Source organism: Engystomops pustulosus, chromosome 9 (genome assembly GCF_040894005.1).
Source record: "Engystomops pustulosus chromosome 9, aEngPut4.maternal, whole genome shotgun sequence".
NCBI lineage: Eukaryota > Metazoa > Chordata > Amphibia > Anura > Leptodactylidae > Engystomops > Engystomops pustulosus.
In genome coordinates this window covers 24785015-24804020 of record NC_092419.1, presented here as the reverse complement: position 1 = coordinate 24804020, position 19006 = coordinate 24785015, and the positions used below count along the sequence as shown (strand labels likewise).

Here is a 19006-nt window from a genome sequence, read left to right as displayed (position 1 = left end):
GGCAGTGAAGGGGTGCGGAGGAAATGAGGGGTGTGGCTCTGCCCTCCTGGCCAATGGCAGGGGATGAGCTAAGCGGCTGCAGGCGATTACTCCATAAATAGAGCAGCAGCTGGAGAAGGGGCAGCACTTGCCGGCTGCAGGGGACAAGTTAGGACTTTTGTCTTTGTGCTGGAGCCCGGAGAGGAAGGATGAACATCTAATGGTAACCGCCAGCAGCGCCATCGTCAGGCCGAGGGGTGACACATCTCACACAGTAAGGATTGCAGTGTGAATGGGGCTCATTGGGGGCTTTTCTGTACATGTAATATTTAAGGGAATCTCTCGCCCTGATGTAAGATCTTTCATTGTGTTACAAGTTTCTGCTGGTCCCTGGATCTCTTGCTGGGTCTGGTATTTGCTCTGGTTTGTGTCAGATAATTCTGGATGAAATCTACTAATAAGGTGACGTGAATGTTGGATCCAGTTTTTGTAAAGATACAGATTGTGTGGGTTTTGTTACACCCAGGACTCCATAGTATCATGGCTTAAGAGATTAGCAATGAGTCAGGATGTATAGTGTAACATTCTGGGGGTAGGTGGAAAGCTCTGCATGTAACGCACGTGGATTTGGGCTGCGTAAAGATGTTGTAAACATAATTTGGTTGTGTTTACACTATGTAAACATTGTTCTTGACATTAATGTTGTATTTATGTGGACAAAGTATTAACTTGTTCATGCAACATGAATGACCCTTGGGGGCGCGTCCACACGTTTAGTTATTTTATATGTAGTTTTTGATGTCCAAAACAGGAGTGGAGTGAGAATAGAGGAGGAGCAGCTTCTCTCCATGAGAAGTTCTCACCCATTTTAGGCTCCAAAAATTGCATCTGAAAAACTGAGTGTGGCTGCGGTCACACACTGGGGGACATTTACTATGGTGTTTCCGCCAGTTTTGTGGCGCTCTCACCACATGTTCTGCTCTCAGACCTATTTATTAGCTGTCGGGGACAGAAAAAATGACTTTTTCCGACTCTTCTCCGAAAAGGGGCGTGGCTGAGTGGAAACTCAGACAGAATTAATGTGTCACAGCCATTTTTGGGCGCTGTAAACTGGCGGAAAGTAGACCAAAAGAAAACTGGTCTAGCAGGGACTGTTGGACATATTTCTGGTGCTCGGGGACAGAAAATGGTCTCGGGGACAGAAATGTCTCTGCACAGCTCTACAATATTAAATGTGTATCTACTTTCCGAGAGCAGGTCGGTAACAAAGCCAATGCAGACACCGACACTTTAAGTAAATGTCCCCCACTGTTTTGTTTGCGTTTAGCGCATGCGTTTTTAAACGGCTGTAGAGGAGAATCGACTAATTATCGTTGTCAACATTGCATTTACAAAAGGCATGCGTTACCTTTGTTTACATGGTGTAACACATGTGGTAACTATTAACATACGGTAACAATGTAATTTTATCTCTTCCCATAAAGAATGAATGTATAAGGCTGGCGGCACATGTCGTGTTTTTGGGCAGTTTAGTTTTTAAGCTGTCTGTTAAACGCACCCGGTTTTACAGTTTTATCTTTATTAAAATGGATACGTTTTAAAAAATGCTTTTTACGGACTGCTTAAACTGACCAAAAACGGGTTCAACGTCTGGCCTCAGACTGCAGGAAATGTTTTTTTTTAAAACTCTGCATACTCATACTGTCTATATAGAAATCTGTCCTCATGGAAGCTGCAGGAATCCTAAAAGACACTGGCGGAGGATGCGGACCACTTGTCATGGGATGCTATTATGTGGAGTCTATGAGGTTTAGGATGATGGGCACTAGACTTCTACTGATAGCCTAATCCCACTCTGTATGCAAAAGGTTAATCCACGTGTGGCGACCAGCCTGCCGCATGTGAACGTAATACTAGGCCGTGAATGGCAGATCCACAGACTCGTGTTACAAGAACTCGTAAACATTAGATTTCGCTGCTTTCAGGAAACTTGTTCTTAAGTTAAGGAAAGCGGAAACCTATTGTTAAATGTGCGGGGGGGGGGGCTGCTTTCTTGCTAAACATGTTCTTTAACTTGTGAGACTGTCAGAGTTTTCTTTTTGTGTTCAGATTGTGCTTAAAGGAAATCTCTCAACAGAATCCTCATGATAAACCGGGGACATTGGTCATAGATCCAGGCACCGGAGCTGTGCCATCTTCAGGTCTTATCCATGATGGCTTCATTTTGTACATTGATATTTAGAAGGTAGGAGGCCATGGATAACATGTATAAGATGATACTGGTCAAGTCACTGTGCCTGGATCTATGAGTAATGTCATGAATGATATACAAAAAACCATGATAAACTAGGGAGGAGTGTGGCTTCATGGTAAAATTTCGGTAGACCAACTAATAGGTTTGGAGCTGGATTATGGCTCCCATGGGCTGTATAAATATTATAGGCCCTACAAATCTGGAATTGCTCCCTACATCTGGTACTAGAATCGGCATCTTGGTGAATGGAGGAGATTTCCTTTCTGCCTGTTTTCAATCTGCGGTTTCAGAGGACCTTCAAAGGTCCTGAAATGGCTTGTGCGTATTGGGCGCAGGAACAGATGTTTGAGGATTTCATGGGTGAAGGCCCTTCTTGGTATAACATTTGGGTGGCACTGGACCCCAGGTTACTGCCTATATTATCCACTACTGAATAGATGACTCCTAAGTCCTACACTATGCCTGATTTATCATCCAGTCTCTCAGTGATGCATCTGGTGCAGCAGAAGACTGGTCTAGTCTCTAATTGTCCAATATGTCACCATACAGAACTGTTTTTTAACTCTTCTTTCTGCCTCTCCCCCAGAATATAACACCATGGAAGTGTCGGAGTGCAGTCCTCAGCGCCATTCTCTCCTGGATGCCATCCATCGTTTTAACACTGCCACAACCATCATGGATGAGACCATCATGGTTCCCAGCATGTTACAAGACATCACCCCAGCCAAAGAAGAACAGGAGGAGCCCATGAAATCCAAAGATCTCCTTGGCAAGAACCATAACCTCTACGATTCTTATCTCCTCCTCAAGTCCCTAAGAAACGACATGAAATGGGGGGTGCAGCATGAGAATGGAAAGACGGAAGGTCCCTGCCCTGTCGCAGAGGAAGAGACTGGTGATCTAGTGGACCAATTTCAGCATCACCTAAGAGGACTTCTGTCTGTCCTAACAAAGCTGACCAAAAAAGCCAATCTCCTAACCAACTGCTACAAGAAGGAGGTTGAGATTGGGAATTCCAATGCCAGGCCATTTTCTAGCAACCATTATTATTGAGAATTAAATTTGCTCTGTTTGTACTTGGTTATTATGGACTCTAGGATATTGCCAACTTGTGTTCAGGGGACTAAATTGCCTCTTGCACCTTAAAGACCATTCTGAAGACCATATCTTATGTTCCAGCCTAAAGCGGATGAATGTAGAAGCTGGTGCCGAATGAGGAGATTGGAGCAGGTTTCTGGAAATCCTTGCTCGTAACTTTGGATTATGCACATGGAGTCCCCTGTATCCTGATTGTCCTTTCCCTCGTTCCTAAACATCTGGCAAATATTCCATTGTGGATGAGTTGCATCTAAGCCGTGTAGTTTGCTATTGGAAGACTTGAAATGAAACGTTGCCTGCTGTGTTTTTGTGCTTTTTATAGACGGATGTACATGTTTTTACTCTTTCTGCATAAAGAAAATTGTATTTCCCTTCTCCAGTCTGTGCTGTATAAGTGTGTGAGTGCATAGCCCTACATGATGACATGGGGATAACCTAGGGTTTGGTAGGTTTAAGTCTGTATAATAGAAATACGTTGCACTGATATTTTTAGCATAGCTTATTGGGGTTTTTTTATGCCGTTTTTAAGTTTCCTGAGAAATGTATGCAAAGCTTGAGGAGCCAAATGAGGGATTTGTATATTTGGAAGGCCAGTTGTAGGACAACTGTACATGAACATATATGGTCCATGTGCCTGTATGGTGTTAGGTCTGAGTGCAGTGTCTGTCAGCCAATTGCTGAATCCATTGCATCTTATATCTCTGATGAAAGGACTCCCTCCTCTGTGCTCAGAACATGGGTTTGTTTCCACAGACAGAGCGTGTTCCTGTGCAGCCGTCCTTATAAACGACATATTCGGCTACAAACACTTAGAATTTCTATCCAGGTTTGCAATACTCCTAAAGAGGTGCGTGAGGTCGGGCTACCCACATTTGGCCTGTTCTGAGAACTAAAGGGGGCCCAAAGTTTAGAAAGTTTTCAGCCACTATATAGAAAGACTCTAACATGACAACAGAATAAATCTTTCCTGTTTTAGGTCAATTAGGATTAGTAAAATTATTCTGGCATTTGGGAAATAAAGTTTTTAAGGCATTTTCATTATTTTCTGCATGTGAAGTTTCCATACACTTGGACTTCACTAGTATTTGGTACCATTGTCCTTAAACGATATGGATCTCCTTTCACAAGCTTCTCACAATAACTTCGAGCTGAGCCGTGTTTGTAGCCTCGTGCTCACACCAGTGGTTTCTGCTTTGCCCACTAAATTTTCAATAGACTTTGAGATCAGGACGTTGATGGTTGCTACAAAACATTGACTTTGTAACCAGTTTGGCAGTAGTTTTTGGGCACTATCCATCTGGAATACCCATGTGGACCAATGTTTCACCTTCCTGCCTTCATATGTTCAGTATCTAACAAATGTCCTTTCCTCTTGATAAATCTATTATGTGACGTCCCAGTCAGTCCACAACATGATGCAGCCCCTGGGTGTCAGTCCAGACAAGTAACTCGGGCTTTTCCATTCATGCTCCAAACAGTTACATTTTTAGTTTGGTTGGACCACAGGACATGTCTCCAGATGTTAAGATTGTTTGGAGTAATGGCCTCTTTCTGGTAGGTTAATCTCTCTGCCCATGTGGATACAGGTCTTGTCACTGTGGCTATTGACATTCTCTTACCCTCCACATCTTAAAGTCTTCTGGCTTTTATTCTTGTGTTGGTTCTGTGTCTTGGAGATGAACCTGCATCAATCGCCAGCGGTGTCATGGGTAGACTTTCCCATCTAGTTTTATCACTTGCGTATACTTCCTACAGATGAATGAGGCGCCTTTTTGGTTATCTGGAAATTGCACCCAAGGATCAACCATACTTGTGCAATTACATCTCTTTTTGATATGTCTGTTTTCTTTACTTTCCAATGATGTAACACAAAGAAACAGTGGGAGGAAATGTCTCAATCTTTCTATGACAGAATTCTGGAGTAATATTTGCCACAGAGGTTTTAAGCAGTCATTCAATAAAAGGAGTCTAGATTGTTGCAAAGGAATACTTGCTTGTCATACAGGTTACATCAGGGTAATCATCCAGCATCACATGGTGAAAATCTGGTGAAGCAGAGAACTGTATTTCTACTCTCCACTGGCCTAACATTGACACATTAATAAATCTCCCCCAGTGTGTTTCAGGTGTCCCTATAAATTCATCCACAGGTGTCCCTATAACTTACCTGGTGCCAATAAACCTATCAAGCTTACAAAGAGGTCATGTCTGGATGTTTAAAGACATAGTAACCTTCGCATATGTAAACTTCTGGTTTCAGCTGTAGATAAGGAGAGTAACACCTGGGAGTCTATTCCTGAGCTGCCACTTATAGTAAATATGGCTTTTTGGCTGAAATGAAGTAGCAAATCTCTGACATACGATGGTTATCTGCTAAAGGAAACCATTTTAGGGGGGGGATTCCCGATGAAATTTATTTTTCTTGTGGGGGTGGAGAGAGGCAGTTTGACACTGTGGCCACTACCATCAGGATAAAGGATTGTACACCCAGAACACTGATTATACAGGTGTGTGCACCCCACTGGCAGGATCAACTCTTCTTTTGCCCTGTTTTTTTTACAAAAAAAGTTTTACAATTATGCAAATGAGTCTGTGGGGCGCCTCCTAACTTCAATGGTTCTGGTGTCCTAAAGACATAAATACAATTGAAAGCTGTAGCAGAGCCGAAAGCAATAAGTTGCTGATTAATCTGCAGTGTTTGGTCTTTGTGATAAATACGTGGGTTTTTGGTTGTAGTTTGGGCATTCAGCCATCACTGCTCCATTCCCTAGTTTTTGTGTATCGTTGAGCTTATGACATATGAGCTTACAGTCTATGAGGATGGGGGTAGCGCAAGAGCTTACAGTCTGAGGATGAAGGGGGTGACACGAGCTTACAGTATGAGGATGAGGGGGTGACACAAGAGCTTACAGTCTATGAGGATGGGGGTAGCGCAAGAGCTTACAGTCTGAGGATGAAGGGGGTGACACGAGTTTACAGTATGAGGATGAGGGGGTGACACAAGAGCTTACAGTCTATGAGGATGAGGGGGGGGACACAAGAGCTTACAGTCTATGAGGATGAGGGGGGGGGACACAAGAGCTTACAGTCTATGAGGATGGGGGGGGACACAAGAGCTTACAGTCTATGAGGATGAGGGGGGGGACACAAGAGCTTACAGTCTATGAGGATGAGGGGGGGGGGACACAAGAGCTTACAGTCTATGAGGGGGGTGACACAAGAGCTTACAGTCTATGAGGGGGGTGACACAAGAGCTTACAGTCTATGAGGATGTATGGGTGACACAAGAGCTTACAGTCTATGAGGATGAAGGGGTGACACAAGAGCTTACAGTCTATGAGGATGAGGGGGGGGACACAAGAGCTTACAGTCTATGAGGATGAGGGGGGGGACACAAGAGCTTACAGTCTATGAGGATGAAGGGGTGACACAAGAGCTTACAGTCTATGAGGATGAGGGGGGGGGGACACAAGAGCTTACAGTCTATGAGGATGAAGGGGGACACAAGAGCTTACAGTCTATGAGGATGAGGGGGTGACACAAGAGCTTACAGTCTATGAGGATGTATGGGTGACACAAGAGCTTACAGTCTATGAGGATGAGGGGGGGACACAAGAGCTTACAGTCTATGAGGATGAGGGGGGGGGACACAAGAGCTTACAGTCTATGAGGATGAGGGGGTGACACAAGAGCTTACAGTCTATGAGGATGAGGGGGGGGGGACACAAGAGCTTACAGTCTATGAGGATGAGGGGGGGGACACAAGAGCTTACAGTCTATGAGGATGAGGGGGGGGACACAAGAGCTTACAGTCTATGAGGATGAGGGGGGGGACACAAGAGCTTACAGTCTATGAGGATGAGGGGGTGACACAAGAGCTTACAGTCTATGAGGATGAGGGGGTGACACAAGAGCTTACAGTCTATGAGGATGTATGGGTGACACAAGAGCTTACAGTCTATGAGGATGAGGGGGGGACACAAGAGCTTACAGTCTATGAGGATGAGGGGGGGGACACAAGAGCTTACAGTCTATGAGGATGAGGGGGTGACACAAGAGCTTACAGTCTATGAGGATGAGGGGGGGGGGACACAAGAGCTTACAGTCTATGAGGATGAGGGGGGGGGACACAAGAGCTTACAGTCTATGAGGATGAGGGGGGGGACACAAGAGCTTACAGTCTATGAGGATGAGGGGGGGGACACAAGAGCTTACAGTCTATGAGGATGAGGGGGTGACACAAGAGCTTACAGTCTATAAGGATTAGGGGGGGGACACAAGAGCTTACAGTCTATGAGGATGAGGGGGGGACACAAGAGCTTACAGTCTATGAGGGGGGTGACACAAGAGCTTACAGTCTATGAGGATGTATGGGTGACACAAGAGCTTACAGTCTATGAGGATGTATGGGTGACACAAGAGCTTACAGTCTATGAGGATGAAGGGGGACACAAGAGCTTACAGTCTATGAGGATGAGGGGGTGACACAAGAGCTTACAGTCTATGAGGATGAGGGGGGGGACACAAGAGCTTACAGTCTATGAGGATGAGGGGGGGGGGACACAAGAGCTTACAGTCTATGAGGATGAGGGGGGGGACACAAGAGCTTACAGTCTATGAGGATGAGGGGGGGGGACACAAGAGCTTACAGTCTATGAGGATGAGGGGGGGACACGAGCTTACAGTCTATGAGGATGAGGGGGGGACACAAGAGTTTACAGTCTGAGGATGAAGGGGGTGACACAAGAGTTTACAGTCTGAGGATGAAGGGGGTGACACAAGAGCTTACAGTCTATGAGGATGGGGGGAGCACAAGAGCTTACAGTCTGAGGATGAAGGGGGTGACACAAGAGCTTACAGTCTATGAGGATGAGGGGGTGACACAAGAGCTTACAGTCTGAGGAATTGTCAGTTATATAATGGAGTCAAGAAAATAAAGTTCCTAATTTTCTCTTGTGCAAAAAGTTACAGGGCAGAGATGTAGTGTATATGATGTGTGTATTCTGCACAGGTTCTTATGGCCTTGTGCATGAGCCCATATAAATGAAGCCTTACACACTGCAACATGTATGGTAAATCCAGCCGGGACCACCCGAATGGTAGGACTAGAGTTACAGGAAGTGTATGACAGACTGAAGCAAATCAGAGAAAAGGATAATAATGTCCTTTGTGTTTGGCCATGTGCAGGACCCAATATTCCATTTATTAAAGCCACTTTCATGCATCAGGATGAAGAAGCCAAAACTAAGAACTTGTGGAGATAGAGTTCTGGTCTAGAAGCCATTGCTGGTCCTGGCAGTTACATTCATGAGGCAGGATACATCTATGAGGGGCTCTAGAACTCTACGTAACCTTTACTTGTTGTTGAGAAGTTCTAGGGCACAGGCTCCGCCCAGCAACAACTGGCAGCTATGGAGACTCCATCTACTCCGGAAGCCAATGGAAAGAGCCTCTTCCTTGCTGGGAGCATCTGGTTGGTTGGCAAAGACTTAACCTTTTGTTATCAGCTGTAGCCACTGCTTCTATCTGTGGAGTTTACATTTGTGCTGCGTTGGTTAACTCCTTCTGTGCCATACAGATAACGTTGAATGTTTTTCACTTCTTTAAAGTTGTTCCCCCCCCCCCCCCAACGATAAGTATGTAAACGCAAATTCCATTTTTATAAGTATGTAAACGCAAAATTCATTTTTTAGGATGGACCACGACATGGGTCACAACTGTAGACAAACCCGCTCATCCGAAGACTCGGATCTGATACTTGGCTTGCGCTGACGATCTGTAAAATGCGGCCAATGCATCTTTTTTTGGGCCCATTAGACCTGTTATTATGAGTAGCGCATCCTCTGGGGATGTACAGGGGAGGGAGATGACCCCTTCCTTCATTTTGTGTGTAATCAATGTGGTTAGAAGGGATTTGGCTGCTAATAGACACTAATGCAAATATATTCATGTATTATACTACGGTAATCCCCATAGACAGGGTCGGCCCCAGGTTTCAGTAGGCCCCTGGGTGACAGAGCCTCTCTAGGCCCCTTTGCAGTGAACTCACGTGGCAGCATTAAAATTCTGAAACTAAAACAAACAGTCTCCTGTTCCCTAAAATATTCCCTAGTTTATCATCCCAAACAGCCCCCTTATGGTTGTTTTATATAAGCCCCCTAACACCCCATGGATTTATTAGATACAGCCCCCCTCACCCCCATGGATTCCTTATGTACAGCCTTATGTGGCCCCCCCTGAAGCTCTAGGCCCTTGTGTGCCCAGTGCTGGCCCCAACCCATAGGGGCCCAGGCTTCATGGCTTCCATCATGTTCTAGGCCACAAGTGTTTAGCCATTGTGGGATCAAACAACTGAGGTTACCAAGGCGCGGGCTGAGGACGCTGCTGGCAAGGTAAGTGGCCACGTGGGGTTTAGATTTCCTTTACGTCACGTGCATTTACAACTGAAGTAAAGAGATGCATATGAGTCATAAGGCTTGGTGTACAGAAACAGGAGAAGCATCTTTCATCCAGGATCTTAATAGTAACATCATGTCTACAATGTCTAAGGTGCAGGTAGAAAAGTGGTGTGAACCTTGAAGCTTCTGTGTTGTTATTCCCTTGATGTTTTGGCGTTGTGCTGGTGGGTACAGCACAGGGTCCCGGTGAAATCTTCTCACGGGAAATGTAAAATGTTGAAATAGAAACTGTGAGAGAAGACAAGTTATGGAATGACTGGCCTGATGTAGTATCGCCACCTGCTGGCACCTCATTGTTTTATCACTTTTCTGATATTTTTTAGACCTACAAGTTCCTGTTGTAGGAGAAGCTGCTGTGCAAGAGCTCATACAAGACATGGAAGCGCCTAGTGATGGCTGATAATGCTACCAGTGACTACAAAACAGCTGCTGCAAAGCTGTGATACACACGTTTACGTTTTTGGGCTGTTCTCTTGTGCTTGAACTTTTTTCTACTCCATTTGCACAAAATGTTTTTAAGTATTTTATTTTTTTTTTTTTAATTGTCAGTAGCGATGTAATGGTGTTTATCCCTTATTGTTTAGCTGTCTGTGATACAAATACATGTTTAATTAAATGTGGGCAGAGACATACTGTATATACTTGAGTATAAGCCGACCCGAGTATAAGCCGAGACCCCTAATTTTAACACAAAAAAACTGGAAAAACCTATTGACTCGAGTATAAGCCGAGGGTGGGAAATTCATTGGTCAAAGCCCCCCAGTATATAGCTTCCAGCCCCTGTAGTATATAGCCAGGTAGCCCCTGTATTACATAGCCAGCCAGCCCCCTGTAGTATATAGCCAGGTAGCCCCTGTATTACATAGCCAGCCAGCCCCCTGTAGTATATTGCCAGTCAGCCTCTGCACCCAATATAATGGCTGTAGGAAAAAAAACAGTGTACTCACCTTCTGACACCACCAGCAGGTCCTCTTCTATCCACTGCCGCACCGGCATCGGCTCCATGTCCTGGTCCGTCGCAGACACCATGACATCAGTCGCTCGCTGACATCATGGGGTGTGCCAATGCCGGCGTACACATTAGAATCTCAGCGTGCGGCTGACGTCACGATACCTGCGATGGACCGGGACACTGAGCCGATGCCGTAGCCACAATGTATTGAAGAGGACCTGCCGGAGGGCGTCTAGAGTATAAGCCGAGTTAGGGGTTTTCACCACATTTTTTGTGCTGAAAAACTCGGCTAATACTTGAGTATATACGTTAAACAAAAACTGATTTTATGTTAGAAAAAAACTGGATGATTTTAGTGACACCTTTGTTGTAAATGTAGCAGTGAAAAACCTATAGACATGGTGCAGCACATAGAACATGTGTGACACTCCCCTTGTGTATGTTTCCTGTACATTGAGGTAATGAGCACATATACTCTGCCCCTGCCCACCCCCCGCAGCGCTGTCTGTTTGTACACAGAGGTTAACCCCTTGATTCATAGAGTCAAAAGAGTGTAATAACTGAAAGTGCAACTACTACAAGTGCCGTCTACACTTCTCAGCACTGATCAGGTGACGATCTTGGTTGTCTCTGCACAGCAGACAGGAAGGGGAATTAGCTCAAATGGTAGAGCGCTCGCTTAGCATGCGAGAGGTAGCGGGATCGATGCCCGCATTCTCCAGAAAATCTTTTTACCTCTATAATTGTCTGAAATGATGTGTGGTAATAGTTTGGGTTGAGATCCCCTTGAAAACCATGGAGTTTTAACCCCTTCAGGACATTTGTAGCTTACAGCTCAGCCCCATTTTTTGTATTCTGACTTGCGTCGCTTTATATGGTTATAACTTTTGAACACTGTTACTTATCAAAGCGATTTTAAGATTGTTTTTTTCATCACATTTTGTACTTCATTTTAGTGGTAAATTTTGGCTGATAAGTTTTGCTTTTATTTATAAAAAATAAAAAATGGATGAATTTTTTTTTTAAATTTGCCATTTTCAAAATTATGTCTTATTCGGGCACAGATTTGCCACCTAAACAAGTTATTAAATAACATTTCCCATATGTCTGGTATTCATTGTGCAGGTTCAATAATTATTTCTTTTTATTCTACAGGTTGTTAAGGAAGTGGCGATACTATATGTGTGGGGATGGTGTAATGATTTTGACTTTTTTTCATATTATATGTTATTTTATGTGTTAATGGGCATTTTCGGTATTTTTATTTATTTCTTAATGTATTTTTTTTACTTTTTTTTCCTTCCACCATGGGACATGACTTATCTGATTTCTTGTTCTTGATAATACTCTGCAATACTGATGTATGATGAAATGCTGCCGTCGCGGTATTTAACAGGTTAAACACCCGTGATTGGGGCTCACTCCGACTGCTGTTAGTTACAGCTTACACCCCGTGTTTTATGATGCCAGCCCAGCTCCGATCTCGAGGTGAGGTGGCATCAGCTCTGTGGATATATCGGACACAGAGCGCCAAGTGGTCAAGGTGATTTCCACCTGTTTTTATATTTGTTTCTAACTATAACTAAACTATAACTAATTCACACTTTACACTTGAAAGTGAATCCAGCTGGCAATTCGGGCGTGACTAATATAAATATCTCTAAGAAATTCTGAAATATACATATATAACGTCTGAGTATGTAGAAACAAAAACATGGGACAAAATGAAGCGTCCCTGGGTGGGCTTGAACCACCAACCTTTCGGTTAACAGCCGAACGCGCTAACCGATTGCGCCACAGAGACTCATGGAAGGTGAAAAAAGTTGGATGTTCATTCAGACAAATTATATATGTACGAATGAAGGAATGTGAAAGCTAAAACGCAAATTAACAGTCATATAAGTGATCACAGGCGGCAGCCAACACAATAGTTATACTATTGTTCAAAAGTTTTTAACTCCATAATACATTTTCATTTACAGTTATGGTTTGTAGAACTTCAATCCAAAAAAAAAAAAAATTAGTTTGAACATGCTTCCATTTTTTTTTGTAAAACACAAACAGCTCATGGACAGCTACCGTCTAGTTTCCTTCATTCTCAGGTAGGAAAGCGAAGCTTCACTTGCAGCTGTAGAGACCCATTCACCACGTTCTCACCCTGGCAAGAAAGTGAAATTTTCCCTCCCACCCATTCAGGGGAATTAGCTCAAATGGTAGAGCGCTCGCTTAGCATGCGAGAGGTAGCGGGATCGATGCCCGCATTCTCCAATTGTTTTACTTCTGCCACAAATATACTTTTCCAAAATATTTTTACACATTACACATTCACATTACACATTCACACTGCCGTCAGGGGGGATGTATATGCAGCTGCAAATACGTCCCCATAGACGACAATGCTCATCTTTCCCCATGTGTGCGGCCGTGTCTGCACTTTTCTTTATGTAGGGGTCACCTCTCCAACGCACAATGGTATGGCATACGGCTGTGTGAATGTACCCTGAAAGAACAATTTTACATCTCTTTATTTCTTTCATGCAAACAATGTTTCACTTACCCTATTATAATAAATCCATCAAAAAATACATTGGGGTTTTAAATATTTTATATATTTATATATTAAAATACTAAAATCATCCTCCCCAAAAATACTATTCTAAAAAATACTTATAAATCCAGACAATCTCTGATTACTTTGTAAGCTGATCTCTCATGACATAATAAAAGGACATTTTAAAAATGCTGCCAACTTGAAGCCAAGACCTGTGCATTGTCTACATGTGCATAACAGATTCTGCTCATTTAACCCCTTCCCGTTGCAGACCTTTTTCATTTTTGCGTTTTCATTTTTCAAATTTTTATTTTTTTTAAAATAGCAAAAAAAAAGTGGCATTTTCGAATTCGGGCGCTATTTTCCGTTAGGGAGTTAAACTAAGTGATAAACCGTTATTATGTTTTGATAGAAAGCCATTTTCGGACGCATCGATACCTAATGTGCTTATGATTTTTACTGTTTATTTATATCAGTTCTAGGGAAAGGGGGGGGGGGTGATTTCAGTTTTTAGGATTTTTATTATAAGTTGTTTTAAAGCTTTTTCTTTTTACTATTTTTCAGACTCCCTAGGGTACTTTAACCCTAGGTTGTCTGTATGATCCTATCATATACTGCTATACTACAGTATGGCAATATAAGGGGATTTTACTCCTCATTCATTACAATGTGCTGATAGCACATTGTAACGAATAGGTTAACCCGAAGTAGCCTCAGGTCTTCGGAAGACCCGAGGCTGTCATGGCGACGGATCGCCGCTCCCCGATTACGCCACGGGCCATGAGCCCTCTCCATGCAGCCACACCCGGCATGTGACAAACTATTACATCACATGTCGGTAAGGGGTTAAGAGTGTGTATGAATCTCCTTGACTTGAAAGACTAGGGCGAAACTAGGAGAGGCAGGGCCCCATAGCAGACAGAGATCCCTGGTCCAGTCGTTCTGCTGTCCTCTCCCTCTTCCCTGAGTGCTGCTGCTTCACACTATATAATGTGGAAGATGTGATCCATTATACAATGTACAATATGCAGCATAGTATGTATATAAAGGCAGACACCCTCCATTAGTTAGCATTTCAATAATGTTATAAAACCTGACCTGATCGTACATGTGCGTTTCAAGGGTAACACAAGCGATCGATTACAAGCACAAGGCGCTTACATTGTTTACTTCTCCTCTGTCAGAAGGCCACACACACACCAACGTGTAGAGAACATATTAAAACGTATATATACGACTGGCATACGCCCCCAAGCATTTCAATGGGCAATACAGCCATCCATGTACATGGCCGTATTGTCCTCCGTACCGCGAGCGGGACGTATAAAAATTATTAATAATAATAATTATTTATATAGCACACACAGATTACACAGCGCTGCACAGAACTTGCCAACTCTTTTCCCAATAGGGCTCACAATCTAATCAACCTACCAGTATGTTTTTGGAGTGTAGGAGCAAACAGGAGGAAAATCACGGAAACACGGAGAGATCAACTTTTTAAAAAATAATGTTGACGAGCCTCAAGGGCCCTTGGGGTGTCACCAGGGTCACTACACGCTGCAGCTTCACAGGCTGCCACAGGCCACTATACAGGACTGGAGAAATCACAAGCTTGTGTCAATGTAGCCTAAATATGGACTGCAAACGGCTGTGCACTATGCTTTGCCGTATATACGTGCAGTATCCAGAACCAGTGGGAGGAGCATTCTGCCAGACAGCCCACCGTATTTTATACGGACTTGTTTTCATACGGTGCAATACGTCCTGTATTTACGGCTAGAATACAGCCATAGGGGTTCATTCACACTGCCGTCTGCGGGAGCGTACATGCGCCCGCAAATACGCCCCCATAGAAGGAAATGGCGAGTCACGGCGGCACCGTTCTGCACCGCACACCAGGAAAAGATAGAACATGCTCTATGTTTTCCCTAGTGTGCGGCCATGCGCCGCTGTTTCCTATGGAGGGAGGAGGGGCCACCTCCTCCCCCTCTCCAGCACACGGCAGCCATACCGCGTGTGAATGCAGCCATAGGGCTCATTCACACGGCCCATCATGGGGACGTACATGCGGCCGCAATTGCCGTCTATGGGGACGTATATGCGGCCACAAGTACGTCCCCATGAACGGCAGTGTGCGAGGACATATGTGCAGCTGCAAATACGTCCCCATAGACAGCAATGGCCGTTAGGCGGTGGTACGGTGCACTGCCGCACACCAGGGAAAAGATAGAGCATGTTCTACCTTTTCCTGGTGTGCGACCTGGAATGGTGCCCCACATGTGTGGCCCTGTACTGCCGCCGGGCGGCCATTGTGGTCTATGGGGACGTATGTGCGGCCGCATATACATCCACGCAGATGGCCGTGTGAATGAGCCTGAAGGGTACATTCACACACGGTATTCCCACCTGCGGGCATATATATATAGAGAATGCTCTATCTTTTCCTGGTGTGTGGTGCAGAATGGTGTCACACACGTGTGTGCGTCCGAGTGCTGCTGTTCTCTACGGTAGGGGTCACCTCCTCTCCAGAATGTACCTAAGGCTATATTCACACTGCCGTTGCCCGCCCATACCGTACCGTAGCGGGCAACGGCAGTGTACGGGGAGAGGAGGAGGAGGTGAGCGCAGCTCACCCCCGCCCCTCTCCATAGCAACCTATGGCGCACGGCGCCGTATTACGGGGAAAGATAGGACAGGTCCTATCTTTCTCCCGGGTACGGAACGGTACGGTGCCGCACGTGTGCGGCACCGTACCGCTCCCGTAGGGTGCCGTGCGCCCATAGGAGTGTATGGGGGACGTATGTCGGCCGTATATACGTCGGCCGTATATACGTCCCCCATACGTTCGTGTGAATGTAGCCTAAGGATGATTGATTTCCACAGTGTGACAACAAACAGAACACACAGTGAATTACTAATAAACAATATATTTTATAGACAAATCTGTCTATTTTTATCAAAAAACTGTCCATTTGTGAGGCAGTGTATGATAAAGGTTGCGTCCCCTGTTGCGGCAAATACGCCAAAAGGCGTGCCGGCCCAATGCAAAGCTCCCTCTTCACGCCCACATGGCGAAGAAGCGGCGTAGCTACAAAAATCATCGCAAGTGTACGCAGTGTCCAAGAAATTGCTAAACAAGCGTGGAAGTGCTGATAAAGACCCCTCTAAACCTCAATTGGGGCATCATCACCCGCTGCCATATTCACACACATATAAATACGGATGCCCTCCATCTTCCTATAGTAGAACATGGCGCCCGATGTGACTGACAATCCGCATTTACTTGCCAGTCAGAAAGAGGATTTCTTCTCTTCTGCCGTGGAGGAATGAACGCATGAAACACGTCATACACTGAGCCGCGAACAGCACGGAGCAAATGAACACTAAACACGGAGAAAGTAGAGAGAAATTCCTGTCAGCCCCCGCCTGATGCCGCGTCCTCCGCAGCTCTGACAGGATTTCCCGCCTCCTCAGTCACATGCAGCGCAGCCTCAGCTCAGTGCAGTCAAGTATGAGAACAAACCACAATCATGAGAGGAATAATAAGTGAAACGAATAATAATACATATATAAATATAATCCTAAACCGAATTAAATAAAAGTAGCAAAAATTTAAGTGAAATATAAAAGTGGTTCCACTGGGGCTCGAACCCAGGACCTTCTGCGTGTAAAGCAGACGTGATAACCGCTACACTATGGAACCGCATGGTGCCTGCCCCCGCCCTGCAGTATATGAGGACACTCCCAGCCTGCGTGACGTCATGGTGCTTAGCTAGGGTTAGCTATGGGTTATCTTCAGGATATACAGTATTGTATTACAAGCAGCTCAGCGCTGATCGTTGTTATGGGGACACTGCACTGTCTCTTTCAAGGGGGCTCTATACAGGTGTGTTTAATATTGGGGTGCTGTGTTATGGAGTATAGTAGGTGGCACAATTATTGAATGCTGTTACACAGAGCCCTGCAGTGGACACTGTTATGGGGGCGCTGGGTTGTTATCGGGAATAATAGGTGGCACAATTATTGAATGCTGTTACATAGAGCCCTGCAGTGGACACTCTTATGGGGGCAATGTGCCGTATGGTATAATAGATGGCACAATTATTAAAAGCTGTTACACAGAGCCCTGCAGTGGACACTCTAATGGGGGCACTGTGTTGTTATAGGGAATAATAGGTGGCACAATTATTGAACAGTTACGCAGAGCCCTGCAGTGGACACTCTTATGGGGGCACTGTGTTATAAGGTATAATAGGTGGCACAATTATTGAATGCTGTTACACAGAGCCCTGCAGTGGACACTCTTATGGGGCGCTGTCTTGTTCTTGGGAATAATATGTGGCAAAATTATTGAATGCTGTTACACAGAGCCCTGCAGTGGATACTCTTATGGGGGCAATGTTTAATAGGGTATAATAGGGGGCACAATTATTAAACACTCACTGTTACACAGAGCCCTGCAGTGGACACTCTTATGGGGGCGCTGTGTTGTTATGGGGTATAATAGGTGGCACAATTATTGAATGCTGTTACACAGAGCCCTGCAGTGGACACTCTTATGGGGGCACTGTGTTATAAGGTATAATAGGTCCCACAATTATTGAACGCTGTTACGCAGAGCCCTGCAGTGGACACTCTTATGGGGGCGCTGTGTTATAGGATATAATAGGTGGCACAATCATTGAACGCTGTTACGCAGAGCCCTGCAGTGGACACTCTTATGGGGGCGCTGTGTTATAGGATATAGAGGAGGCACTATTTTAGGACTATGTTACTGTGTAACTGCCTGTGTTACTATTATGGGGGTCCTTTTGTCACTATAAAGCAGAACATATGTATGTAGAACTGTTTCCGGGGCTGATACTATTATGGGGGCACTGACACTGTCAGAATAATAGGTCCCCATCATATGATGGAGCGCACCAGATATGGGGGCACTGTATACATATATACATGATCTGGGCAGAGCTTATCTTACTCCTCCTGGATTGTGAATAGAATGATAGTACTGCAGTGAGCACTGACACCAAGCAGATGAGGGGATTGCGGGGCAGGAAGCTGTATTTGTGAGATGACTGCGCCCTTCCCCCACATGTAGAGCGTATGGGGGGGGGGGGGGGTCCTTTGCACCTGGTAAGACTTTGAGGAATGTGAAATATCTCAGGGACTGCAGGGGTTAACAGTGCAAGTCTGAAGCTTTGCAGTCTGAGAAGCCTTAGGGCGAGTTCACACGTGGCATTTCTGACGTGTTTCGTTGCGTTTGGTGGGAGAACATCCACTTTTATAGGATGCGTTTTACTTTGATGCATTTCATATTGTTTTTATGCAAAGCAAAAACGGCAGGTGTGAACGCGGTCTGAAGGGACATGAACTGCAAGGGGGACAGGTTTCCTTTAAAGGGGTATTACCATTACCTCCCACTGGAAATATGATAAATAGATGATAGATGCAAATTTGCGTGGCTGCTAATGCGTGGCACACAACCAGGGTGATCTCCAGATTTCAGTAGGCCCCTGGGCGACGGAGCCTCACTGGGCCCCTTTGCAGTGAACTCACTGGCGGCATTAAAAATTCAGAAACTAAAACAGTCTCCTGTTCCCTAAAATATTCCCTAGTTTATCATCCCAACAGCCCCCTCATGGTTATTATATATAAATCCCCCCTCACCCCCATGGATTCCTTATATACAGCTTTATGTGGGCCCCCCTAGC

At 44.9% G+C, this 19006-nt stretch overlaps 1 protein-coding gene and 1 non-coding gene across 2 annotated transcripts; one reads left to right on the top strand and one right to left on the bottom strand.

Annotated features, from left to right (window-relative positions):
* Positions 1-111: 111 nt before the first annotated feature.
* On the top strand, positions 112-3329 carry LOC140077077 (mid1-interacting protein 1-B-like). Its single transcript, XM_072123944.1, has 2 exons — positions 112-253; positions 2820-3329. Exon 2 carries the CDS (start codon positions 2831-2833, stop codon positions 3284-3286), a length of 456 nt encoding a protein of 151 aa, XP_071980045.1. The 5' UTR covers positions 112-253; positions 2820-2830; the 3' UTR covers positions 3287-3329.
* Positions 3330-16925: 13596 nt separating this feature from the next.
* TRNAV-UAC (transfer RNA valine (anticodon UAC)) lies at positions 16926-16998 on the bottom strand. The gene has a single exon. It is a non-coding gene; the product is annotated as a tRNA-Val (tRNA).
* Between the last annotated feature and the right edge of the window lie 2008 nt (positions 16999-19006).

Excerpts from the sequence above, each read along its gene's own strand:
- LOC140077077 (XM_072123944.1), top strand. The coding sequence starts at position 2,831 with ATGGAAGTGTCGGAGTGCAGTCCTCAGCGCCATTCTCTCCTGGATGCC.